This window comes from Aricia agestis, chromosome 9, assembly GCF_905147365.1.
Source record: "Aricia agestis chromosome 9, ilAriAges1.1, whole genome shotgun sequence".
Classification (NCBI taxonomy): Eukaryota; Metazoa; Arthropoda; class Insecta; order Lepidoptera; family Lycaenidae; genus Aricia; species Aricia agestis.
In genome coordinates, this window is record NC_056414.1 from 17,326,980 (window position 1) to 17,354,218 (window position 27,239).

The 27,239-nt window shown below is 38.3% G+C and overlaps 3 protein-coding genes across 3 annotated transcripts; 2 read left to right on the top strand and 1 right to left on the bottom strand.

The window, feature by feature from the left end:
- The first annotated feature begins 233 nt into the window (after positions 1–233).
- On the top strand, positions 234–14,633 carry LOC121730550 (mitochondrial intermediate peptidase). Its single transcript, XM_042119646.1, has 13 exons — positions 234–378; positions 619–767; positions 911–1,170; positions 1,370–1,621; positions 2,501–2,689; positions 2,801–2,939; positions 3,430–3,607; positions 4,129–4,292; positions 4,934–5,155; positions 5,797–5,910; positions 6,277–6,399; positions 9,202–9,381; positions 14,328–14,633. The coding sequence occupies exons 2-13, from the start codon at positions 642–644 to the stop codon at positions 14,451–14,453; spliced, it is 2,073 nt and encodes a 690-aa protein (XP_041975580.1). The 5' UTR covers positions 234–378; positions 619–641; the 3' UTR covers positions 14,454–14,633.
- On the top strand, positions 7,605–8,296 carry LOC121730571. Its single transcript, XM_042119680.1, has 2 exons — positions 7,605–8,063; positions 8,149–8,296. The coding sequence occupies exons 1-2, from the start codon at positions 7,811–7,813 to the stop codon at positions 8,250–8,252; spliced, it is 357 nt and encodes a 118-aa protein (XP_041975614.1). The 5' UTR covers positions 7,605–7,810; the 3' UTR covers positions 8,253–8,296.
- A 224-nt stretch (positions 14,634–14,857) lies between the features above and the next one.
- On the bottom strand, positions 14,858–25,967 carry LOC121730548 (cullin-4A). Its single transcript, XM_042119645.1, has 13 exons — positions 25,583–25,967; positions 25,362–25,504; positions 24,979–25,199; positions 23,863–24,051; positions 23,068–23,214; positions 22,052–22,238; positions 20,038–20,230; positions 19,222–19,523; positions 18,342–18,563; positions 18,110–18,217; positions 17,642–17,812; positions 17,133–17,285; positions 14,858–16,739 (listed from the first exon to the last, which is right to left on the bottom strand). Exons 1-13 carry the CDS (start codon positions 25,830–25,832, stop codon positions 16,644–16,646), a joined length of 2,382 nt encoding a protein of 793 aa, XP_041975579.1. The 5' UTR covers positions 25,833–25,967; the 3' UTR covers positions 14,858–16,643.
- Between the last annotated feature and the right edge of the window lie 1,272 nt (positions 25,968–27,239).

A 27,239-nucleotide genomic window follows, 5' to 3' on the forward strand; every position in this document is an offset into this window, starting at 1 on the left:
GTCCGGCCGACGTTCAAATGTTTCGTATCAGAAATTTCGGACAATGTGCGGCCGGGCTTAGAAAAATATTAATGATATTTACAAAAATGATCAAAACTTTTAAGTTTTAGGAGATTTCTATTTTCACACGCTTACAACTAAACTAAAAAAAAATCTATCAGCTGTGATCTGTCAGAGTGTCAGCTACTGTCAATGTCAAATTAATGACAAAAAATACCGAAATGGGTGATGAAAATTTTTAATTTTAAATTTGTGAAATATTTATTTAGTGATAAATCTAACAAAAGAAATAGTAACAGTGTAGGAAATGTTAATTGGCTAGGTTAAATACAAATTATCTATATATATTTTGTGAAACGACTCTAAAGTTGGAATACTGTAAGTTTTGCTGTTATATTGTTTACATTTTACATTTATTTCACATCTATACAGAGAATGCTTTATGTGCTGAGTGTTTTCTAATTATAAATAACGAAACCTAAAAAATGAAATACAAATACAATTGCGTGTGTACTATTTCTCACACGAAATTGTTATGATGAAATCGGCAAAAGAACAGAATCAAATAGCTGGTCTATTTACTACTTAAACGTAGGCACTAATATTCTTTTGTTTTAGGCTTTTAAATATCACAAATTACAATGAAGTCATTAAAACCACTATGGAGTCTGGGAAGACGAAGAGTAAGCACTTGGTCACCTCTCGCAACCGCATTTAACACGAGGCCAACAAGTAGACCTATATTCGAATCCTTGAGAGAGCGAACTGTACGTTATTCTGAACATTTTTAATTAGACTTAGCATTCTTATGAGTAAAATCTTTCTTGTTCTTGTCACTTTAAAGTTTAAGCAGTTGATTTTTTAAAACTAATAAGTATCATGTTGTAATGATATACAATGCTGCTTCTAGGGTCTGTTCAACAAGCCAGAGCTAACAAGTTTCGAAGGCTTCTACACACTCAGAGATGAAGCTATAGCGGCCACAGACAGGCTCATAGAGGAGGCTACTACCAACCCGACTCGTCCCATGGTTGAGATTTTCGATGAGCTCTCGGACACGTTATGTAAAGTTGCAGACTTAGCAGAATTTGTTAGGATTGCTCATCCCCAACCACACTTTGCAGCGGCCGCTGAGGAAGCGTGTATAAGTATTAGCGGTGTGGTAGAAAAGTGAGTACCTTTGGTACGTACTTAGTTGGGAAGTATGAGGAATTTTTATATTATATATAATGTTTATGCCAAATTGTGAGATTGCCATTTATACCAATTTGGCAGATAGTCTACAAAGTAGATATATTGTCGATGACCAAGGGTGTGAAATTTTTTCATGTTATCAAGATCTTAGCCATACAAAATGTGTAATTTTCAGACTGAATACTCACAAAGGGTTATATGAAGCCCTGCGTGATTCTGTCACTAAAGGCACATCGGGTGACAAACATTTGGCGGAACTGTTTCTGTTTGATTTTGAACAAAGTGGGATTCAGCTGGAGGAGGAGAAACGCCAGGAAGTGGTCGCGCTCAATGACCTCATACTGCAGTCTGGACAGCAGTTCATGGCCGGAGCTGCCAAGCCACGGAGAGTCCCCCGAGCTGCAGTCCCACAGAATGTCCGACAATTGTAAGAATTTGTAACATAATTTAAATTTATAGAAATTTTAAAATGCACAATTGACAAAGGGGATTAGAAAATAATCAGATGCGCAATAATTTAATTCAAAGGCGAAATATTCGTCGACATCGCAACTTATGTGACAAACAAAACAATTTTATATACATGTATGTATATTGTATATGTCGTAGGATTATTTGATAAATCGAATTTTCGCGAAAATTCTAGGGATTTTTCGAAAACACGGATAATTAGATAATGGTGATAACATTTTTCAATTATCCTAAAAAAAATAGGTTTTTTGGGAAAACGCGAGTTGCCTTAGTAACATTGCACATTCTTAACGCTGATTGCCTTGATTTTTGCTTACTGGCTAACTCTTATTCTGATTGGTTACTTTCTTTTCCTATGTATCTTTGAGGTAATACACCATATAATTATAAAGGACATAACCTCAGAATTAGTTTCTGGTTCTGTTAAACTTTCAGCACTTATTTTCAAGTCCAACTGCAATTTTAAACACATTAAATATCAAAAACTGCTAGCTCGCTTACAAAAACAACCACAAACAAAACAACGCGTGACAATGAATTGACTTTAAAACGTCAAGTCTTCAACCAATTAGAGAAGATGTTGTTGCGAGGCGCTTAAACCGACCAATCAGTGATTTTTTTCGATAATAACTAACGATTCGTTTCGCAATCGTACTAAGGCGACTCGCATTTTCGCGAAAACACTTACTTTTGTCATTAAGATTGAAAAATGTAATCAACATTATCTAATTATCCGTGTTTTCGCGAAAACCCTAGAATTTTCGCGAAGATTCGATTTATCAAATCATCCTACGACATATATACCATTTACACAATTAGTTAACCCCGTGTATAGTTTCAGCGGCGACGGCTCCCACGTGATAGTGAGCGGGGTGTACGCGGAGTGCGGGGAGGGGGCGGCGCGCGAGGCCGCCTACCGCCTCTACCTCGCACCCGACGACAGACAGGAGCGCCTGCTGACCGCCACGCTAGCGGCGCGCGCCCGCCTGGCGGGGCTGTGCGGGTTCGACACGTACGCGGACCGGTGAGTAAGCGGGGTGTACGCGGAGTGCGGGGAGGGGGCGGCGCGCGAGGAGAAGATAAACACACCTTGTATAAATAAGGGCATAAATATATTGATCGTTATTCATATCAGGGCAATAAAGGCGAGTACAATGGAGACGGCGACCAACGTGCAGCGGTTCCTGGACCGTCTGGCGGACAACCTGCACGACCGCGCCCGGGCCGACTTCGACGCCATGCTGCAGATGAAGAGGAAGGAGACTCCTTATCAGGTATCTACTTTAAACACCCACAGGGAACTTGCGCAACGATGGTGCTGCGAAGTGCCTCTGAAACTGAAAGTTGATTATTTGCTTGACATTCCCGCGTCAGTGTTTTATACAAAGAAAGACGCTTACGGGTGTCAACCTCCATTAAAAACTAATATATAAGTGCCATTAATCAGAATGTCAAATACTGAACCGACCAAATCACTGGCCTACATTTTTTCATGAAGTAGATAAACCAGTATTTTTCAGCACTAAACGAGCTGTTGATGATGAATTATATCTAGGAATACTCTCGATCATGTAAAAAAAATTGATCAAAATCGGTCTACCAATTTGAATGCTACCATTCAACAAACAGACGCGTTAAACTTATAACACCACTTTTTTATCGCCGGGAGTTTAAAAGAGATAGAATGGTGGTGGTGGTGATCTTTGCATAGCAATAATTGTCCACATTGCTAATGATTACGATTTCCTTTCTCATATGTTCTAGGACGCGCTAATGTGCTGGGACACGCCGTACTTCACGCACAAGGCTCGGGCGTCGCTGCTGGGGGCGGCGGCGTCGGAGCACGCGCCCTACTTTAGCCTCGGCGCCTGCATGGAGGGACTCAACATGATCTGCCAGGAGCTATACGACATCACCCTACAATCTGAGGAAATGTTGCCAGGTGACAGGCTACATTAAAAAATTTATTTTAGACTTATCCTAAAAATGCAGCGTCACAAAAAAAATATATATCTATGTTGCAACTACCTGCATATTTAACATACATTTCTATCAGAAGGCGTCGCGATTATGTTTGCGTGTAACAGTAGTATCTTTCTGACGGCAGTTTGATATTGGCGCCCCCATAACAATATTTAATAAGTGTCATATTATTCGACGACTACGCGGCTATTATTTAAAGCCTTGTATTTATACTTATAACATGAGATTACTCAGTAATTATGTTTTATCCTTACTAATACTATAAAAGCGAAATTTTTCTGTCTGTTTGTCAGGTCACGTATAAACCACTAAATTGATTTAGATTAATTTTGGAGACACATGGAGACGCTTTAGAAGGGAAAGGACATAGAATGAATGGAAATTGAGCTTCTGTCAAAATCTTCATTAAATTAAAGTTAAGAAATCGTTAAACGTCTTTGAGTGTGGCCATTAACTTATGAAATAAATTGTAATGTCCAGGCGAGTCATGGGCACCCGATGTGTACAAGCTGGGCGTGGTGCACGCGCGCGAGGGGCCGCTCGGCCACATCTACTGCGACCTGTACGAGCGGCCCGGCAAGCCGCACCAGGACTGCCACTTCACCATCCGCGGTGGCAAGCTGCTGCCGGACGGCACTTACCAGGTCAGTTGCCCGATGGATATTATGGGCATCAAGAAGCTGGTGATGATCTCTATTTTGACTCTTTATACTTCACGAGTCCTAAGAGCAGCCCTCTTATTATGTAACCTTGTGGACATAAACTTCATTGCTTAGGGTCCCCGCAGACTTACAATTTAAAGTTGGCCGACTATCGTACAAACCACAGAAATAGATCAAGATAGAAGCGCCATACGCTTGTGTTCATACAAATTGGAGCGACATGGCGCTTCTATCTTGATCTATTTCTATGGTTTGTACGATAGTCGGCCAACTTTAAATTGTAAGTCTGCGGTGACACTTATGGTCAGAAATTTTGACGTTTGAATTTTGTTAAAATCAAATTAAAAATTATAAACGTCAAAATGTTGGCATTACAACTTTTTAAATTAAAAAGAAAGACCATAATAAGCAATCGAGATGGTTTTCATTGAAGTTACTTAAAAAGGGGACTGGTCTTAGCCATGGGCGTACCGAGGGGGGCAGGGGGGCAGAACCTTGGTAATTTGCCTCCCCCTGGCACCAAAACCGGGGTAATTTGCCCCCCTGGCCCAGAACCTGGGTACGCCCATGGTCTTAGCCCTTAACTGTAGTTAACATAATATGCTAGTCTTAAATGTCTCTAGAACCCCATCGTGGTGATAATGTTATCCCTGAGCGGCGGTCACCGCAGCGGACCGGCGCTGCTGAGCGCGGGCGCTGTCGACAACCTGTTCCACGAGTGCGGGCACGCGCTGCACAGCATGCTGGGGCGGGCGCGGCACCAGCACGTGGCCGGCACGCGCACCGCCACCGACCTCGCCGAGCTGCCCAGCGTGCTCATGGAGTACTTCGCCGCCAGTCCGCAGGTACAGCTGATAACCACAGTCGAATATTTTATTGGAACGAAGTTCCTTATCGCGCGTTGCTAAATGCGGCTAGACGGAAAAAGTTGTAACGACACTTTTTGACCGATATTTAGTACCTGCGAAGTAGGGGCAGAGAGCGTTGATGTGGCGATGACGTCAATTGGCAGGAAATTTAAAATTCTACCATTTTTCTATGGCAGGACTTTTTTTAAATACCTTCGTTCCATCTGGGTGTCCAACATGCTCTTGAAGCACTTAGCCACCGTCCCACAGGTAGGTTTCAGGAAGCTGTTTCTAAATAAAGAATCTCGTGATTGATCAGGTCTTGTTCTAGTACCCAGATACTGGCAGCACAATTGCACTCTTTGCAGGAGAGCTTGGTATTCTAGTCAGATAAATTGATCTACAGGCAGATGGCGGACATATGATACGGAAGTTGGTCAAGTCCAGTCGACAGATTTCGACTAAAATTGTCTATCACCTCTGTCATCTGTCTATGAATAATTCTCTAATAAAGTACTTTTAGAGCCGTTTATCCCGTACAATATTCTCACTGGGTATGTAATACGCACGCAGAGTCACAGCTTTTTACAGTTTTACCAACGTTTAAAAAGTATAAATTAGTAACGGATGCGTTGCAGGTGGTGCGGCGCTTCGCCCGGCACTTTCAGACGGGGGAGGCGATGCCGGAGGACATGCTGCAGCGGCTCTGCGCCTCCAAGTACCTGTTCGGCGCCAGCGAGATGCAGCTACAGGTAAACTATAGCATGCGGTCTCGCTCACACGCGATGTGAGTGAGTGAGACATAACAATAAACTGGTCCTCCATAGATAAAACAATTCTACTAGATTAATCCAACATTATTAGGACAGTTTGTTATGATTACATAGTAATCTTGGTACAACAAAACTATGAAATTTTATTCTCCTAAACTAACAAATTTAGTTTTTCTAGCAACTTTATCTAGAAACAAATATGGCGTTCCATGTTTGGTTGCTAGAAAATAAAAAAATAAAAAGTATGCCATAATTTTTTTTGTTTAAAAATACAATATAGTATATTTATATTTTTATTAAAATGCTTATGATGTTTTGGTATTCTCTACTAACCCATATTCCCAGGTGTTCTACTCGGCCCTGGACCAACACTACCACGGCGCGGAGGGCGCGGGAGGGCGATCCACGACTGAAATCCTCAAGGACGTGCAGAAACAGTACTACGGCCTGCCGTACGTTGAGAACACGGTATGTCTTTGCATTTTAGCCTAAATATAGATGTAAACTTATAGAACTTTTATTAATGACCTACCGCTACTTAGTCCTTTTCTAGATCGCATTAACGTATTTCTGTTACGAGTAAGTTTGCGATAAACATCCATCCTTAAACAGAAATGAACGAAAGCAACTAAAACCAAAAATGTGATTGAAAATACTATATGTTTTCCATGCTAATATCGGCACGAAAAATTACATTGAGCGTCCAATCCCAGTATATCACTTTTACTGGTCGGAGATTGACAAATGGACTCTGTTAACATTCGTGTACTAACCCACAACAAAAAAATACGTATGAAGTCATAGAACTATAGAGCAAGAGCCCGTGAGGGCCAGACCTTCGTCTTTTTATAAAACCTGAAAGTTCTTCTGTGTATATCCCCAATACAGGTAAGAATGATCCCCACCCATGAAAGCTGGGTAGTGGTGGCTTTGGCAGGTAATAGGTAGCAAAGGTGTAAAAAATTCCGCCTCAAATTTATCAATTTATAAAACTCAATTTCTTTATATTTTATTCATAATAATATTAAAACTCGCGTTGCTCATTGCCAGACACTTAGTATGGTTACAACCCCCCGCCGGACACCCCTAAACTATTATAATTTGTAATTATACTTACGTTATATTATAAAAGCTAAATTTTACATATGTTTTTTGGAGAACTATTTAATAATGTTTCCTTAGTAGCCGGACAGTTTCGAGGGTTCTATCCTCCTGCCAGACGTATTGAATGTGTACAATACCTGTGAGCGCGAGGAGCATATATAGCAACAGGTGCGAGTGAAATAGAGTGTTCGGTCTATTGCGATCCTTTACTGCGCATCAGCTGCTTATTGTGTATTATGCAGTGAGCGGTTATGCTGATAGTAAACGTATATTGAACGTTGTATTATTTTTCTGTGTAATTCATAAAATAAAAGTGATCTAGTTGTAATTGAAAGTTATCATGAGTGAAGAAGAAGTGAAAGTAGTTTGCTTCGTTTGCAAAAAAAAGTGGTGAAGATATAATAATGTTTTCTGAGGAGACTTTAAAAAGATGTCATAATATTCTAAAATTAAGAAAAATACACAAACTTAAATATAAAGACATTATTTTACCTAGTGAATATACAGAGAGTGGTTATCACAGAACATGTTATAAAGCATTTACAGGTCTAATGAAAAAATACTTCAGCTCTGAGCCTTTAAGTTCTGAAAAAAAAAAAAGAAAAAAAACAAGCAAGTTGTGTAGTTACAGGCAAGTCCTTTCCAACTTCGTCGTCCACACCAGATTTGAGTTCGGAACCACCTGTTTCAGAGTCTTCATCAATAGAATCTACAACAATCTCTCAACAAATTTTATTTTCCCAGTCAATAGAAGCACAACCGTCAACATCTCAAGATGAATCTTACTTACAGCCTGTACCTACAGAATCTTCCACGAAGTTTACCACCTTGTAAAAGTGAGCTACTACAGCAATTTTTGCGAGCAAATTATATATGCGCTATCTGGAACAATGCTCATTTGAAAAAACCAACAACATATGAACCAGTAAATAATGGTTGGATTTTGGAAGATGACCACTACCAGTTTAAATGGTTTGAAGGGGATCAACTACCGAATTATGTCAGTGAATCGCTTAAAACCGTATCAGGTATATAATAATTATGTTAAATTATTTCACATTAATTTGTGACTAATTAAAATTAAATTAACTTGGTTTTATTTTACTATTGCAGAAGCAGGCGAAGAAGACGATGTTGATAACGATGAATCTAGGGAGTGGAGTAGCAGTGACGACGAAAATGAAGATATCAACTACGATGACAATGAAGAAGATTAAATATTTGATTTAAATAAATTCATTTTCCTCTAAATTTTTTATTAACAAAAAAATTGTTCTTCCGTATAATAAACAATAAGATTTTGATGACTTTGAAATTTCAGTTGAATTAAATATAATAAACTTCATAAAATTTAGAAATAATATGAATTGAGTTACTAGATTTTTGATATGATTGATAATTTATTGTAAATTTTTACAGAATATTGTTTTAAAAATTTATTGCTCAGACTGTAATAATTTTATTCAATCAAATTTATCAAAAAATTAGAAAAAAGATTACTAGATAATTCGGAGTAAACAACAGTAGATGTGCAGTAAAGGATCGCAATAGACCGAACACTCTATTTCACTCGCACCCGTTGCTATATATGCTCCTCGCGCTCACAGGTATTGTACACATTCAATACGTCTGGCAGGACGATAGAACCCTCGAAACTGTCCGGCTACTAAGGAAACATTATTAAATAGTTCTCCAAAAAACATATGTAAAATTTAGCTTTTATAATATAACGTAAGTATAATTACAAATTATAATAGTTTAGGGGTGTCCGGCAGGGGGTTGTAACCATACTAAGTGTCTGGCAATGAGCAACGCGAGTTTTAATATTATTATGAATAAAATATAAAGAAATTGAGTTTTATAAATTGATAAATTTGAGGCGGAATTTTTTACACCTTTGCTACCTATTACCTGCCAAAGCCACCACTACCCAGCTTTCATGGGTGGGGATCATTCTTACCTGTATTGGGGATATACACAGAAGAACTTTCAGGTTTTATAAAAAGACGAAGGTCTGGCCCTCACGGGCTCTTGGACTACTAGTAATGTTCTTTTGTTTCCTTTTCACCAAAAAATATTTTAGTGGTAGGACACAAATGATTAATAGCAACCAAATAAGTCTTCACTACACTCCCTGCTTCTTTTTTCATCATGTCTCCCCCCCAGGCGTGGCAGCACCGCTTCAGCCACCTGATCGGCTACGGCGCGAAGTACTACTCGTACCTGATATCGCGCGCGCTGGCCTCGTGCGCGTGGCGGCAGTTCGCGCCGCGCCCGCTCGCCGCCGCGCCCGGACACCGCCTGCGGGACAGACTGCTGAGACACGGCGGCGCTCGACCGCCCCGGGTAAAAACTCACAACTCAAAAAAATTATTCAGAATATTTGTCGGTACTAGTGCCTGCCACCGGTTCGGGAACTTACCCGGCGAGAAGAACCTTAGGAAACTTGCACGGGGTCATCTTTTACGATATAGGTAGGATACCTATATCCGGTCAGGTCCATCAAACCCGACCAAAATATTATGTAGGTTCGCCATCTGCGTGTAAATGATTTTTCTGATATCAACCGAAAGCAACTACATCTTATTCAGAACTAGCTGTTCCCCGCGGTGTTACCCACGGTTTAAGTGATATATCATAAAATACTATGAAAAGTACTAATAATACGAGTAGGTTTAAACGGGACGACACATGGTTCTATTACGGTTTATGGTAGTGATGATGATTAAGATGAAGGTAAGGTAATAAATTTTGAGGAGTTCCCTCGATTACTTATGGATCTCTTCATCAGGTCACCACTTCTATGAATATGGTAAGTACCAAATTGGAATGATAACCTATACGCCAAAAGAAAAATTTTGAAAATCGGTTCACAAACGATGGAGTAATCGTTGAAGATAAAAAAACGAACAAAACACCTCCTCCATTTCGAAAGTCGGTTAAAATTGTAGCCTATGTGCTATTCTGATGTGTAAGCTATATTATTGTAGTTTCATTAAAATCCGTTCAGTAGTTTTTGCGTGAACGAGTAAAAAACATCCATACATCCACACATCCATACAAACTTTCGCCTTTATAATATTAGTAGGAAGTAGGATGATATAATTTAGTGAGTGTGGCAATGTGCGCCACCCCGGCAAGTAAATAAATAAATAAAATAATAAATAAAATATCTTTTTATTCAAAATGGGTATCATGATACACTTTTTGAAAGTCGAACGAAGAAACTACGTTGCCTACCACCGGTTCGGGAACTACCCCGCCGAGAAGAACCGGCGTAAGAAACTCGCACGGGGCCATCTTTTGCAAAAAAAAATGGAAAATTACAATGTTATGGCTTACAGCTATGTAACAAAATTAAAAGAAAAGTAACCTGCATGGAGCCACCCTATTCCCAAGGTGTGCTGTCCTCGAAGAAATCATTGACTTTATAATACGCTTTAGCACACAAACGTTCTTTAACTGCTTTTTTAAATTTGTTTAAAGGTAGATTTTGAACATTTTCTGGGATTTTATTGTATAGGCGTATACATTGGCCTTTAAAGGATTTGCTTATTTTGGCTAGTCTGAACATTGGTATTGCTAACTTGTTCTTATTTCTAGTATTTACATTATGATTATCACTTTTCTTTTTGAAAATATTTATGTTCTTTCTAACATATAAGAGATTTTCCAAAATGTATTGAGATGTGACGGTCAGAATTCTTATTTCTTTAAATTTTTCTCTTAGAGATTCCAAAGACGACATCTTATAAATAGAACGAATAGCTCGCTTCTGCAGCACAAATATTGTATTAATGTCCGCCGCGTTTCCCCACAAGAGGATGCCGTAAGACATTATGCTATGAAAGTAGCTAAAGTAAACTAATCGCGCGGTCTCTACATCAGTGATTTCACGAATTTTTTTAACAGCATATGCTGCAGAACTAAGCTTATCTGCCAGTTTCGCAATATGTGGACCCCATTGTAACTTACAATCCAGCGTTATGCCTAGGAATACGGTGGTGTCTACTAAATTCATTTTCTCATCATTTAATAGTACATTGGTTTGTACTTGCCTAACATTTGGCAAGATAAATTTTAAACATTTTGTTTTATTAGAGTTCAAAAGTAAATTATTAGCATTAAACCAATGTACTATTTTTGAGAGAGCACTATTTACCTCGTCATAATTAAATTGTCGCCTCTTCACATTAAAAATTAGTGAAGTGTCATCAGCAAAAAGTACTATCTCATGCTTATCTTTAACAAGATAAGGTAAATCATTTATATAGATGAGAAAAAGAAAAGGCCCTAAAATGGACCCTTGTGGCACACCTAGTTTTATTTTGGTTCCATTAGACCTTATGGAGTTAACTTCCACCCTCTGCGTTCTATTTGTAAGGTAAGATTTAAGAAGTTTAAGTGCCGGGCCCCTTACACCATAATGGTGTAGTTTTCTTATTAGAGTATCATACTCCACACAGTCAAATGCTTTAGAGAGATCGCAGAAAATACCAAGTGCATCCTGCGACTCCTCCCAAGCTTCAAAAATACTACACAGAAGACTAATGCCTGCATCTGTTGTAGACCGACCTTTAGTAAAACCAAATTGATTATTATGTAATAAATTATTTGAGTTAAAATGAGCAAGTAATTGATTTAGAATTATTTTTTCAAAGATTTTACTTAAAGTCGGCAATATGGATATTGGTCTATAGTTGGCTGGGTCTGATTTCTTCCCAGCTTTAAATAGAGGCATCACCTTGCTGTGCTTCATTAAGTCTGGGAACACACCACTTTCGATACAATTATTAAAAACTAAAGCTAGGTAAGGGGCAATGATGTCAATTACTGATTTTATAATTTTTGTGGACATACCCCAGAGATCAGTGGTACTTTTAATATTGATTGATTTGAAAGTCTTGATAATATCTCTGGAGTCAATATCTCTAAAAATAAAATTGACATCACATTCCTTGACATGTTCTCTAAGTATTTTTTCTGCAACTGTAGGTGATGAATTTAAGTTCTTTGTAGTTGAGATTGGAATGTCTGCAAAAAACTTCTCAAAGACTGTCGCAACCTCAAGATCAGAATTGATTTTTTTATTATTAATTAAAAGTTCAAATTTAGAGTTACGACAGGCGACTTTTCCAGTCTCATCCGCAATTATTTTCCAGGTGGTTTTCACTTTATTTTTAGAGTCTCTAATTTTCTCTTTAATTTGAAGTGCCTTTGCTGCTTGACAGGCCTTTTTAAAAGTTTTTGAGTATTTCTTGACGTACAATTTAAAAGCTTCACTCCGGTTTATAGTTTTCTCGTTATACAAATCATATAATTTTTGTCTACTTACAATAATACCTGCAGTTGCCCATTTTTTAAAATTATTTCTTTTATTATTCAAACTGACCGTTTTAGAAGTAAATACAGCGTTATATTGCTGATTTACTCTATTGAATAAATTGTTAAACGCTTTATCTGGATCATTTGATACATTCAACTTCTCAAAACTTGATGATAATTTACTTCTAAATTTCTCAATACGTTTTGTATTTATAGGTATATATTCAATTTTTTCTTTTAAATTAGTATCACAATTTATATTAAATGAAGCTAGCTGTCCACAGTGATCAGAGCTTAATACATTAATTATTTCCTTCCTATAGGGAGTTATGTTGGTGAAAATATTATCTATGCAAGTCGCAGTTGTATCACAAATTCTTGTCGGCTCGTTGAATAAATTAATAAGGTTATACGATTTGAACAATGATGTGAATCTAACAGTGGTGGAGTTTAAGTCTAGTAAATTAATATTGAAATCACCACATACTATAATCTTTTTGTTAGATGCACACACTTTTGTTAACACTTGCTCCATTATTTGTTCAAAAGAATCATATAAGCCGGATGGAGGTCTGTATACGCTTACAATAATAAGGTGGCTCAGCTCGATACAGGCTAACTCAGCAATTCGTTCAGTTGACAGTCTAACAATATCCTTACGTTCTTTAAATTTAAGTTTTTTCTTAATCAATATTAAGGAGCCACCCCTAATAGCATTCTCTCGACTGAACGAACTTGCTAGCTGATGATCAGAATAATTAAATGACAATTCATAATTTTTTAACCAATGTTCTGATACACACAAAATGTCAATGTTACATTCATTTAAAAATAACTCAATTTCTAATTCTTTTCCTATTTTTCCCTGTAAGTTCTGATGCACCAAGTTTATATTAAAATTACAATTTTGTGTAGAAATCTTACTAGGTTGTTGGTGGTAGGCATTAGTATTATTATTTTTGTTTAATAATATACTGCTAGAGTGTGCCTCTGTTGTCCTAGAATCTAATTTAAATTATTTGGAACATATTCCAAGCTCTCAGTTATATATTGATTAGAATAAGAACACTGCTCAATAAAAGCAGTGGTCGGCTTAGCCAATTTTTTGGCTTGTCTTAAAACTATAAAATTGTATAGCCATTTAGCTAAATGTCGAGTTAAAAAATTAGATAAGAAATACTTATCATATGTCAAATTACCTAATCTAGAATTGAAAATATTATTAATGTCCACCACATCTATTTGTGGTAAGGTATTACTTAATACCAAACAATTTTGATTTGTTGCACTACATAGTAGGCTGTTCAGCTTAAACCTAATATAATTTTCCTTACTCTCGTGTGGCAATTTCTTTATATAAGGAAAGGTAAACAAAATAAGTCGACTAACGTTTTCTTTTCTACTTAATGTATTAATATAATCTGTCATTTGTTTTTTGTTTATCTTTCCCCTTCTCCCGACTAAGATAACTATGGTTGTGTTGGGACAGCAAGCAGAATTTATTGCCCGGCTAATTACTTGTTCAAATGATGCCCCGGGCAACAAGTGCGACATATAGCTGTTTTACCATACTGCTGATTGTAAATCTTCAATCCACAGAATAGAAAAATAGCTATATGGCGCACATGCCGGGGTGGCGCACTTGGCCACACTCACTATACTACATTTATAACATTACTCTGTTGATAAGTTTATTTTCGAGTATTTACACACAACAATAAGTGAAAGTCTGGTCAGTGGTCACTAGTTGACGAAGGTGATGTAGAAATACTATTGAGTTTTTACTGTTATACCCGCACGAAAACTTGCACTTTTTCCGCGTAACTGATGAAACAAGACAACAGTATATTATTTGTGTGTATGTTGTGATGGGTCAATAAACGAATTTTTACCTGCTCAGCGACCTTACTTTAGCTAAAAAATCAAGTAATTAAAAAAAGTTCTTTAACCTCACCATGTTGTTACAGGAGCTCCTTCAAGACTACCTCGACATGGAGATAACTCCGGAGACGATGGCCAACGCGCTCACGGAGGAGTTGGACTACCAGAAAGACCAGCTCGATACCATATTCAAAGTGGCAGCCAAACGATGACTGTAATGTAAAGTATGAATGTGTGAAACATATCAATTGAAATGTTTTGAGTGCGAATAGAAAGCAGTCTTCCAAAATTGACGAATTGTGTTATTTATAAAAATGTACGCGCGCGTTGATTGTTAATCTGAAAATATGTTATGAATTAAAACTTCTTAGTGATAATAGTATTAAAATGTAGAAGTAGCAATCTTTAATTTTCCTACAATCATAAATACCGTCGCTTTAGATGTATAAAATGTAAATAAGTTTTGTAATTTTAGAAAGGAAAGGTTATGATTATGACTTTTTTAATTAGATGAACACGACTTTTTGCAATAATCCAATTTAGTTAACACAAAACGAATGTAACTTTAAATCATTATATTTAACATTTCAAGTTGCTTTTTAATAAAACAGCATGGTAAAATTGCTATAAATACATTTATTTATTCCCTCCTGTAGACATGTTGATAGGCAAGAGAAAATCAGTGAAACATTTCATAGCAACAAGTTGACTACCTGCATTGTATACATATTATCGTTATTATGATAACCCTTATTGTCTGAATGAAATGTTTGCGAGATTCTATAGTCAATGTAACCCAATAAAATAATAAGAATTAGACTTTATTCACATCTTACTGACAATGCAAGCCTTTGTATAAAGGTCATATTATTGGATTGCCTTGCAAATGCCTAGTTAAGGCTTGTACACAAAAATTCGAAGTGACGACGCATCGCAAAGAATACGTCGTTTAAAAATAGGGAATATTACGCAAAGGTGGTAGTAGAGGGCGTTACTAGCACATACTGTTATTAATATTGACAGAAACTTTGTCAAATGTCAAACAACACTTTTTGTTTACAGTGTGTGCCGGTGCTGCACTCTACCGCCAAGACATTGGAGTAATATTTCTATTAATGGAGCCTCGAGAAAATATTCTTGAATCTCAATAATTTTACTCATATCACAGTTTTGGACAATTTTAATGTTGTTTTAATAGGCCAATTCAGTTTAAAACTAAAGTAAGGCCGGGCGCGCCGCACTAGCGGCCAGGCCGCAACGGCCAGGTCGCGGCGGTCATCGAAAGTGGTGTGGCCGCTTGCCGCCGTGCGGCCAAGTGCGCGTGGTCTATGGCGGTTTTATACTAAGGTATCTATCTCGATGGCCGTCGCGACCTGGCCGCTGCGGTTTGGGCGCTAGTGCGCACCCGGGCTTAGTTTATAAGAAAAAAAAGCAATTTAAAGAAAAATAATTTGTATTCTTGCGAAACATATAATACAAGTTCAGTTTATATGAAAAGAAATACATCAAGTTTTCTTAATATACAAAGTTAAATAATATTTAATTTAAATCAATCTGTCACTAACTTCATAAATAAAAAGAAAGCTGTTTGCTGATATTTTATGTAGTTTATGTAATTTCTAAGACATCGTCCAGAAAGCAATCAATATAATACCTCGAGTCGCGTATCGTTTTTCGGTAAATTCGCACTTTGTGAACGACGTCGTGTATGATAATTATTTACCCACAGGAAGATTGTCTAATATCACACGTTATGTTCTATTCTCACTCCACAACCTCTACTACTCTCCAGATCTACCGTCCATTGCTTTCAACTGTACCCCTTATTTATTAGTATACACAGCAGATAACTTACATGTTTCTATCCTTTTCTAACACGCTAAAAAGTCAAATGTCAAGGGCGAAACATTGAACCACTTATCCAACGTATTTTTTTTTATAATTTAAGGTTATTGTTTTATCTATTACATATTATGCATCAATATTAAAATCTACACTTTCAACAGAAACACGGATTAACTTAGTTCAACACTCGGGACAATATAAAAGTTAAGTATACAGCCTTATAACGATTTTCCGCAACAGAAGTTTGGCTTATAATGCTTCTATTCTCCATAAAAAGTGAGTGAATGCAAACCATTTCGACAACTGTACTGATTCACTGCCTCTAACGCGAAGACAGAAAAACATTAGCGAAAAAAGTTTCGAGTTAATGTTAAGGCAGTCAACTCGTGTAAAACGGTATCTGGCACTTGCTAGTTCTAGCGAGTTTTGGTCAGTCAGAACAAAACTTTTAGTTCGTCGCGATATAATAACATTATTTTTATATTCCGTTGCGGAAACTGAATAGCATCTTGCTTAGACGTTGGCGAGGGGCGTGTCGGTGGGCGGGGGGCGGGGCTCTAGGCGACGTAGTTGTACTGGTTCTGGTTGTCCTTGTCTCGCTCCATGTAGTCGCGGTCGATGAGGGACTCTATGCGCTTCTTGAGGTCCGCCGGCTGGAATATTAAAAATGTTGTGAATATATGAAGTAAAAATACTTTTATGTAAATTCAGAAGCCCTATTTTTATAGTTTTTGCACACTCTTATTTGCCTCACATGCGATTTAAGATTTATCAGGATCACATCACAAATTGTTACAAGGTTTGTGCAACATATTCATTTACATTTATTATTATTTGACTTTTTCTCTAACAAAAAACTGGCGTGGCGTTCGAAAATCTTCAAGCGTATTCAAAAAACATCTCAAAGAATTCAAGAGTATACGCAGGTAAACATTTATTACAAGCATATTCCGCGGTTACATCATAATTTTGATGGGAAGATGCCCGGGTGTTTTTGGCATCTATAAAACAGACATTTTCCCATCTTTACAAAGGCGTAATTTTACCTTGACGGGGAACTTGAGGTGGTTATAGAGCTCGGAGATGAGCAGGTTGTGTGCGAGCGCTTTCCGCATCTTCATGACGCGTACTATCGCCGCGTCGATCTGGTACTGCCGGTCTTGGAATACGCGCTCCTCCGTTGCCTTCTGCTCCTCGCTCTGTGAATAAAAAAACAAAATTAAGAAGCTTTTTAAGGCATCAAAATAAGGTGTTTCGTAATTTGCTTAGCGTCGTCCCATATTTGTAGTTTCCCCATTTTATTGCTAGCTATCCCCTAGCGGTCTTTTATTATATTAGCGTTTTTTGCAGCAGTGCCAATAGCAGACAAATAACTTTAGGTTCCTCTTACCGCAACTGGGCAGAATACATGGAAATATCATAACTAACATAACATCGACATTTTGTATGTATGGATGTTTTATTTATCACGAAAATTACAATAGGTGATTGTGATTTATGCGTAATAAAATGAAAATTATTTTATTTCTGAGTAAACATAATGCGTGTCACTGACCGTCTCCTTCATCTGTATCTGGTTGATCTTGATGCGGAACAGCTTGTTGGTGAAGTCGGCGTGGAAGGAGAAGCGGTCGTCGTCGCGCACCTCGCGCCCGCGCGGCGACTTCACCAGCACGCGCGCCTTGCCGCACGCCAGCGACTGCAGCGTGCGACGCAGCTCGCCGTCCTGTACACGGGTACAAGACATTTGTGAGTGTACTGTGTAGCACGGTACTTCAAATGTAAAGTTTACTGCGTGCAATGCATAATTGTCGTATTCACTGAATTATCGCCTTACATAATAACATTTGCCGGCTGTAAACGTGATAAAGTATTGCTTTTCAAAGTGACATTTAAAAGTCCACTGTACATGGCAGCTCTTACAATAAAACGTGCATCTACTTGTAAGTGAATAAATTAAATTATCAAACGATAGCCCTTCAAAATAAATTTCTTTTATATAGTGTGAGCACTGTCAGCTGACCTCGATGTTGGTAGCAGCTTTGATGTGTTCGAAGGAGAGGCTGTCGCCGTCGTTGAACAGCAGCAGCACCAGCGCCTGGAATAGCGACACCTGCAGCTCCTTGTTACCCTGGAACGTACAATACAGAGGTATATACACTGGAATATTGGTTTGTACGGTGAAGGAAACCCACACGTGGTTAGTCATGGCTAGATTAGTAGTTAAGATTCTTTGTTTGCTCAAAACAACATACCTGTGTGAAATGCGCTCGAAGCACGCAGTGTCCCAACGTGGGCTGCCACTGCAGCTTCCGTCCGGAGTGCTTGTTGAGGTAGAACTTGGCGAAGTGGTCCTGGTGGCGCGTGAGTGCGGGCGGCAGGCGCACCTCAGCCGGCGCGTACGTCGGCCAGAAACCCATCGTCAGGATGTATACGGACAGCTCGAGACCGCCACCCTCGGAACTGGCTGCTAGATGCTGAAATTATATTTCAATTTTCAAATATTTGTATTTAGAATTTTATTCAGGGTGCTGGAATTTTTTTTTTATTTTTTTTTTATATGAAATAAGGGGGCAAACGAGCAAACGGGTCACCTGATGGAAAGCAACTTCCGTCGCCCATGGACACTCGCAGCATCAGAAGAGCTGCGGGTGCGTTGCCGGCCTTTTAAGAGGGAATAGGGTAATAGGGGAGGGTAGGGATGGGAAGGGGAGGGAATAGGGGAGGGTAGGGGATTGGGCCTCCGGTAAACTCACTCACTCGGCGAAACACAGCGCAAGCGCTGTTTCACGCCGGTTTTCTGTGAGAACGTGGTATTTCTCCGGTCGAGCCGGCCCATTCGTGCCGAAGCATGGCTCTCCCACGTTAAGCAGTTTTCGCAGAATTACAATTCGTAGTTTCAAATATTACTTGTATTGAGATTTTTTTCGGTCTTTGTGACTATGAGTCATGAATTTTGCAAACAAATTAGCATAAAAAGCAGTCATTTAGCAAATTAATAACTTGCATCTCAATAACTGATGTTCTGTACAATTTAGTATCAAAATTCTTAATCTCATTTAAAACTCAAGTCTTTTATATATTTTAGACATGGTTTGATTTTCTCTATGGGAAATTATCATGTTTAAGAGTCACCTGCTTATAAGTGATATTGATATCCTTAGAGAGCTCCATGTCTTTGAACATTCCCTCAAGCTTACACGTGAAGCCTCCCCCGCACTCCTGCTTCAGTTTACTAAGCATCGACTTCTCAGCGTCAACAGAAGCAGATTTCCCAACAAGCAGCCTCTTAGCTAGGTCCTTCTTGTAGAACGCCTCGAAAACGTCCTTGCCGTGTATAAACCTGAATAGAACCATGATTTTGTCCAGTAAGCGCTCTAGTTCCTCCTCTGTAGCTTCCTTGTTGCCCGCGCGGAGTTTCAAGTCAACGAATTTTGCTGAAATTGGAGAATAAAATGTTAGAGAAAAATAATAGTTATTTCCAGAAGCTTCTTTTATTTTTTTTGCACGGAAGCCGCAAATTTTTCCGTGATATCTTAGGGTGCTTACACACGGCGTCGCAGCGGCAGTGGCACGGCATAGCCGCCGCCGAGGCGGAGCCGCCCAGAGAAATACAAGGATGAGTAATGCAGCGAAACCGCCGCGGTGGCGGTGCCGCTGCCGCTGCGGCGCCGTGTGTAGCACACTTATGTCCCGGACTTAAAGTATCTCCATTCTCAATGCCAAATTTCACAAAAAGGGTGCAATTAAAGCATGAACAACCGACGCACTTTCTTATAATTACTACTTATAATTTATTAGAATCTTGTTATTCCAAAAATGTTAGTTTCGTCTAGTTTTATGGGCTTCATAAGAATAACTTCATCTACCCCTAAAACAATGTATATCCTAACCAAAGTTGACTTTCCTTTTAATGTTTAACTTTTAATTATTAATTATTCTACTACTCACCTATAAGTTCAGCGGGTTTGTTCTGCCGCTGGTTGATGAAGTGCTCGAAGGCCTCCCTCATGGAGTAGAGGAAGCGGTCGTTCCGCTGGAAGCAGGTGCTCACCACGTTATCCAACTGCTCCTTGAACTCCAGCAGCTCACTCACCATCGTCTTGTCCCGCTCCGGCTCGATCACTATAGTGCGACCTTTTTTCTAAAAAAAATTATAGCTAAGTTGATTTGAGTATTGCATTTTAATTTTTATTATATTATTTAAATTCATTAAAACAAAACTGCTAAAAATCCATAGTAAAATAAATATAAATAAGAGGATGCTATAAGAAAGAGCAAAAAACTAAAATGGAGTTGGGCAGGGCATATACTCAGAGACAATTCGGAAAAATGGACAGAATTAACGACATTATGGGTACCTCGAAACAACACAAAAAGAAAACGAGGTAGACCAAGCAAAAGATGGTCTGATGACTTTAGAACAGTTGCAGGCCACCTCTGGCTAAGACTAATCCAGGATAGGGAGAAGTGGAAGCATCTAGGGGAGACCTATGTGTCATCACACGTTGATACCTAAAACATACAAAAGTGCAGTGATAATAAGCACAAGAATGTCATAACTACCTAACTATTGTATCAGCAAATGGGTTAATAAATCTATACTAATATTATAAATGCGAAAGTATCTCTGTCTTTTTTTTTTTTTTTTTTAATGAAATAAGTGGGCAAACGAGCCAACGGGTCACCTGATGGAAAGCAACTTCCGTCGCCCATGGACACTCGCAGCATCAGAAGAGCTGCAGGTGTGTTGCCGGCCTTTGAAGAGGGAATAGGGTAATAGGGGAGGGTAGGGATGGGAAGGGAAGGGAATAGGGGAGGGTAGGAAAGGGAATAGGGTAGGGGATTGGGCCTCCGGTAAACTCACTCACTCGGCGAAACACAGCGCAAGCGCTGTTTCACGCCGGTTTTCTGTGAGAACGTGGTGTCTGTCTGTCTGTCTGTCTCGCTTTCACGCCAAAACTACCGAACCGATTGTAATGAAATTTTGTATACAGATAGTCTAAAGCCTGAGAAAGGACATAGGCTACTTTTTTACTGGAAAAAAGGGTTGTAAGGGGGTGAAAATACGAAAATTTGTTCAAATTAAGTTAGTTCCAAAAATTCATACTAGATGACGCCGTGCGTCTCTTACATCGCGCTAACGCTTGCCCAACATATTTCTATAAGAGGTGGTATCATCTCACTTTCGAGTTTTTTTTTATTGTTATTTCTTTTTTACGTTATTTAATAAGTCAGTACTTTATATTATATACAGTGACGTAACCTTCAACCTATCAATGATAAATAGTTTATGGGTAAAGTTGTGTAATTGGGGGGCTAAATAAGCTTTAAAATTTGGCATAAAATATAAAGTTTGATTTTAAAAAAGGAAATATTATGTGCACACTGCACAGCAGTTTTGATTTAAGGGGTTTTTTTTATAAAAGCTTTTGACACCAATTTTGTTGCCATCGCGCGCTATAAACTGAAGTCTACGCGGACGAAGTCGCGGGCAACAGCTAGTAAAATAAATATAAATGCGAAAGTTTCTATGTACGAATTTTGTTGAACTCTTTCACTTGAGTACTACTGAACATAATATTTTGATTTCAGTGAAATTTGGTATATTGTTCTGGCTCTATTTTGGCAGTTTATATCACAGAATGTACAATCTTTCTAAGCGAAGGAGGTCGCGCAACATCTACTCATTTTCAATCCTATAAGCAATAAGGCTCGAAAGCTTTTTTTCGCGTAACTTTCTGCCGCGCACTGTAAAACTTTGGAACGAACTGTCACCAGCAGTATTTCCGGACCAATACGACCTGCAAACCTTCAAGAAGTAAGTGTATTCCCTCTTTTTTAAGATTTCTTCTAATAATAAATCTTCTAATGTTGTGTCCGTGAGCGATGGTAGTGCTTTCCATCAGGGGATCTGTTGGCTCGTTTGCCACCTTATTTAATAAAAAAAAAGCAGCTAAACTACCTTGATATACGCGTTAAAGTGGTTGCACAGCTCGTTCAGTCCGTCTGTGACCCGGCTGAACAGGTTGTACAGGGTCTTGAGGTCAGCCAGCCGGGGCCCATCCATCAGCGCCTCCAGACCCTTACCCAGGATACCCGTGAGATGCTCGCTCAGCAGCTGCTTCTCGATCGTGTGTATAAGCTGCCACCTGATAAAAACAAAATTACATTCAATACTGCGTTCTTAGTCGCGTTACTTTCCGCGCTAGACTTTTTGAGGGTGATTCAATACTGTGTCATATCTTGTGGCAAGGACGATATCAGTCAGGCCGAGGATACAAAGATATTTTACACTAGATGACGGCTGCAACTCCGTCGCGCCAAAATTCGGTTATCGCGCGGGAACCGTACATTTTTCCGGGATAAAAAGTATCCTGTCTTTTCCCAGGACTCAAAATATCACCATACTAAATTTCACTGAAATCGGCTCAGCGGTTTAGGCGTGAAGAGGTAATAGACAGACAGACACCCTGTCGCATTTATAATATTTGTATGAATTTATTTATAAATGATGCGGAATATATCTTATATATAAAAATGGATTTTCAAATGTGTTAGTCGCGCTAAAACTCGAAAACGGCTGAACCGATTGGGCTGATTTTAGTCTTAAAATATTCGTAGAAGTCCAGGGAAGGTTTTAAAGTGACACGAAGTTCACCGGGACAACTAGTAAAGAATATAAATATTGAACTAGTCAAAGGGTCTAAATGTATCTAGTCATTCAAGATAAATGAAAATTACATAACCTCTAGCCAAATGCCCTAAAACCAAGCCAATTGCAAGAAAATAAAAGAGCCTTAAAAAAATGCAGGTTTTTTTTCGTGTGCAAGTAGTCAATTGACGAATTTTTCTTTGTCCTGTTAATTGATTATAACAAAGTTCAGCATTTTAATACCCCTTGGCAAAATCACACTTCCATTTCCCACAATACTAATGTTGATTGACTAAAGTTAGGTTAAATCAATGTATATGACATACTTGGTGCAAGGGTCCAGGTAGTGCAGCAGGCGCTCATGCTCCTCCTTTAGTCTTTTCTCCACATGTGCCAGGTACTGCGGCACTGCCAGCTCTCGCATCAGTCTCTGTCCTTCTGCTGCGTACAGTCTGTCTGTTGCTTGGAGGAATCTGGACAGCGGAAACATACATAAATAAATAGTTCAATCGTCCATACAAATATTATATTATAAATGCAAAAGTGTCTGTAAGCGTTTCATCTTTTTAAAGCAGAGGTTCCCAAATTCTTTTGTTTCATGCCCCACTTTTAAGGTTATTTTTAATAACAGTTGCTGTGCTTTTCAAGAAATTATCCGCCATCCGCCTATACCAGGAAAGGCGAACCAATGGCGCACGACATACAATTTTGAGCATGCTACTGATCACAAAATTATTACAGTGATTCTACAGAAGTGCCAAGTTACGCTGGGGGCATTATATTATATTGTGATGGTACGCCTATGACATATTAGAGATTATACAGAAAAGTGGCATGTTGATAATAAAAGAAATTACATTTCACAAAAGTTCTTCACTGCTAACCAAATTAATTAGTAGCCCCGCGACAAACGAATTTCGTCGCAAATTTACTTTATAGGGTTGTTTATAGTTACACAACTAGATAGGAGAACTTTCTTTTTGTACATGTGCGAAAGAGACAAACATGAGTCAACTTTCTCCATGATAAACCACACTTGATAATGTTTTTTTTTACACTGTAAATAGACTGAGACTTCATTTTTGAAATCCAATTCATTAGTTATAAGAAGATCTACATACTTATGTTCAAAGGCATCTTGGTATATTTGCAAGTCGGAGAGCATCCTCAGAAGACTTTTGAGCAAGGAAATGTCTACAGCGTCTCCTCCACGCTCCCTTTCTATAAGCAGCAGCAGACCATCAACAGTCCGAGTCTGTATTAGTGTATTCATGGCTATGTGATGACGGAACAGATCTAGGCCCATGTCCCTGGAACAAAAAAAATAAAATTAAACTTTTTAATCGGGACTTAACGCGACTTATTTAAGTAGTAATGCTACTACGAGTACATACTTTTTCTCGACGTTTCGGCCGTGTTTTCGGCGAAAGTTTAAAATGTTATCTTAAAAAAATTTAAAAACTAAGGCAGTCTGTATTATACAGCCCCCAGTTAGGAATTAATGCTTCAATCATGGGAATCACAGCCACAATAGAAATTTAATTGTTATGCCGCTGCCGGGGGCTTGATGAGTTAAGTGTCAACTATCATTAAATTGCAAATTTTTTGCCTTATTCATTATATACAGATTGGTTAGACATCACAGTATAGTTGCGGTAGGTTCTATCGTACCCGCAACTCTGCCTTAAGCGAAGAGTTAAGTACCATGTTACGCTAGTTAAGCACCACGGGTTTTAGTGGGTAGACTACGCAGGAGTCCCATATACCCCAGCCAATAACCCCAATTGGCCGGGGATGCGTAAAGCATTTCCCCATGTTAAGAAAAAGGCATCACAGTCTACTAATCATATTACACAGCATACAATTCTTTTTGGCTTTGAAGTTTGTAAACATTAAATTAATTCTTTGTTCATAATAATCATAAGTTTGTTTTATTAAAGTTATACTTGGGCATTATACTTACAAACCTGAATAAAAAAGAAATGCAATTTACCAAAGTTATCATGAAATTGTACCAGTATTTCCAAAATATTTATTATTAAATTTTTTGATGATACAAAGTTATTGAAAAGGTATTTTTGCATTTTGAATAATTATTATGCTCCATAATATATCTTACAAAATATTACAAAACAACAATCATAATAATATTTACCATGTTACTGACTAATAAAGCATATCATCTTAGCTATAAATTGGAAGAAATAAAAGTGAAAGGTATAAAATTATTGACATACCATATGGAATGGATATTAGGGTTTTGTAAGACGTATGTCCGGTCAAGATACAGGAAGATACTCCTTATCATTATCATTTGTCGACAATGTGCTCTCCAGCAGTCGTCCATGCGTTTCAAAAACACTTGTCGGTCCATACTTTCCGATAAGAACTGTTCTATATTAGCTTTAACATGAGCTTCTACTAAATTTGTTAGACTAACATACAGTTGTGAAGCCATCTGAAATATAAAGTATTTTAATTTTTATAAACTATAAATAGGATAAATTTTTATAATATAAGAATTGTAATACTCTCTGTATTTTGAGTACACTTATGTGCATTGTATGTGAAGATTTAATAGATGTATAGCAATGTTGACTATTTACAAAAATATGGTCACCTTGTGACTACACATATTTTCTACTGCTTGATATAATTCTTCTAAAGAGTAAGCAATTGCTTTTGATGTTTGTATTGCTATGACGGCCTCCCTCAGTTTGCTCCATGTCGTCTCCTGGTAGTTTTCTGGAAGGTTCGGTTTACCTGCAAAAATGCATAATCTTGAGCAAATGTCATTTAAGGTTATATTATTATACTTTTCCTATTGGACTGTAAACATACTTTTGAAGTTTTTTATAACTAGTTTCTTCGTCGTCGTGCCTGGTTTATTCATGGACGACGCCGTCATTTTTAATGTTCCGTTCGTGTTTGGGGATAACATGGAGAAATTGGATTTCTTTTCACTCGCACTCATATCGTCAATTTTAGTTCTTTTGCACTGCAGCTCGTTGCTAAGGTTTGTATGACAACGTTTTCTACACTGATTGCCACCCTCCTCGAACACGACCGACGTTTTAGCTGATCCCGACATAGAAAAGCATGATATGGCCGCAGCCTATGTAAAAATAATAGGATTAAATCTACTCAATTAACTAGAAAATACAAAATAAAAATAGAAATAGACAGTCAATAATCACATCGACGTACGATCACCGCCATTAAAATTAGAGTTGCCAGTCTCTGTCTGTCTCTAAAAACCATAGACTTAATAAAAACAATAATTCAGACAATAATTAGGTATTATAGGCAATATCGAGGCAATATAAATATAATTTTATTTAAAAAGAATATTAAAATATTGAAAATACTTCTTAAAATGTTAAAATACATTAAAAATCATTTCTAAAAATTTGTTTCTTACTAATTTTCGTATTTTTTTTTATTAATAGCAACAATAGTTTGGTAAAACTTAAAATATAGGAGTTTCATAAGTTTATCAAAAGATGGCATTGTATGTCTGTTTCAGTCATAGACATAATATAGGTTTATGGTTTCAGTCAGCGTTGCCAGATTTTTTTTGTACCAAGTCGGAACTTTGAATCTTTTTGAGAAAAAAAGCGGGATTCTTCAGTCAAAAGCAAAAAAAGTTTTTTTTTTTAATTTTTATCTTTAGCTTTAAAAAATAGCTAAAGCAGCCAAAGAAAATCCACCCCTCTACCTCCCGTACTTTTTTTATCTTCATTACGCACCTTTCTTTCTCAGCACGCTGCACGTACGTTCGGGCTTTCCCCGAAAAGCGGGACTGAGCCTGTCCCGCGGGGGACATTTAATTTTGATGAAAAAATCGGGACGTCCCGCCAAAATCGGGACGTCTGGCAACGCTGGTTTCAGTAGTATTTTCTATTTTGTAAAGAGGGCTTTACATGAATTTATTGTTTCGGGCCGAAACACCGAAACCATTGCTTCAGCACGAATGGACCGGCTCAACCGGAGAAATACCACGGGCACACAGAAAACCAGCATGAAACCGGCAAAAAACGGCTTGCGCTCATACCTCCGACTTCCGAGAAGATGATCGGTCTGGTGATATTGAAACAAAAAAATCTTGAAAATTTACCTTTATTAATCTGACTGAAAAGATATTTTGTTTCCAACGTATTTCATCATTGGTTTCCAACACTTCATTTTGCGCAGACTAGGTAACACGTTTCTAATTGCCATTTGCCGGGAAAATTAACGTTTATTTCGTCTTCCAGAGGGGGCAGTGCCCCCCCTCTGCATACCTGGGTACGCCGTACGCCCATGTTTTCCGGCGTAACTCACTGACTCATCAATCATTCATACGGGCCGGGAGTGATAGAACCCAGGGCCAAAAAATCTAGCTCTAGGGAAACGTATCGTGTTTATGTGTCCACACGATACGACGTCGCGTCGTGGGAATCTACGACGTCGGCGAGCATCGTAAAAAACTAAGTCGCGACATCGTAACGTGCCACGA

Bases quoted from the DNA above. Each gene is read 5' to 3' on its own strand.
- LOC121730548 (XM_042119645.1), bottom strand. From the start codon at position 25,832: ATGTCGGGATCAGCTAAAACGTCGGTCGTGTTCGAGGAGGGTGGCAAT. The intron at 25,505-25,582 runs GTATGTTTACAG...GCATTTTTGCAG, and splicing joins AGTTATAAAAAACTTCAAAA to GTAAACCGAACCTTCCAGAA. The intron at 22,239-23,067 runs GTATGTCATATA...TGTTTTTATCAG, and splicing joins TACCTGGACCCTTGCACCAA to GTGGCAGCTTATACACACGA.
- LOC121730571 (XM_042119680.1), top strand. From the start codon at position 7,811: ATGAATCTTACTTACAGCCTGTACCTACAGAATCTTCCACGAAGTTTA. The intron at 8,064-8,148 runs GTATATAATAAT...TTACTATTGCAG, and splicing joins ATCGCTTAAAACCGTATCAG to AAGCAGGCGAAGAAGACGAT.
- LOC121730550 (XM_042119646.1), top strand. From the start codon at position 642: ATGAAGTCATTAAAACCACTATGGAGTCTGGGAAGACGAAGAGTAAGC. The intron at 768-910 runs GTACGTTATTCT...TGCTGCTTCTAG, and splicing joins AATCCTTGAGAGAGCGAACT to GGTCTGTTCAACAAGCCAGA. The intron at 1,622-2,500 runs GTAAGAATTTGT...CCCCGTGTATAG, and splicing joins CCACAGAATGTCCGACAATT to TTTCAGCGGCGACGGCTCCC.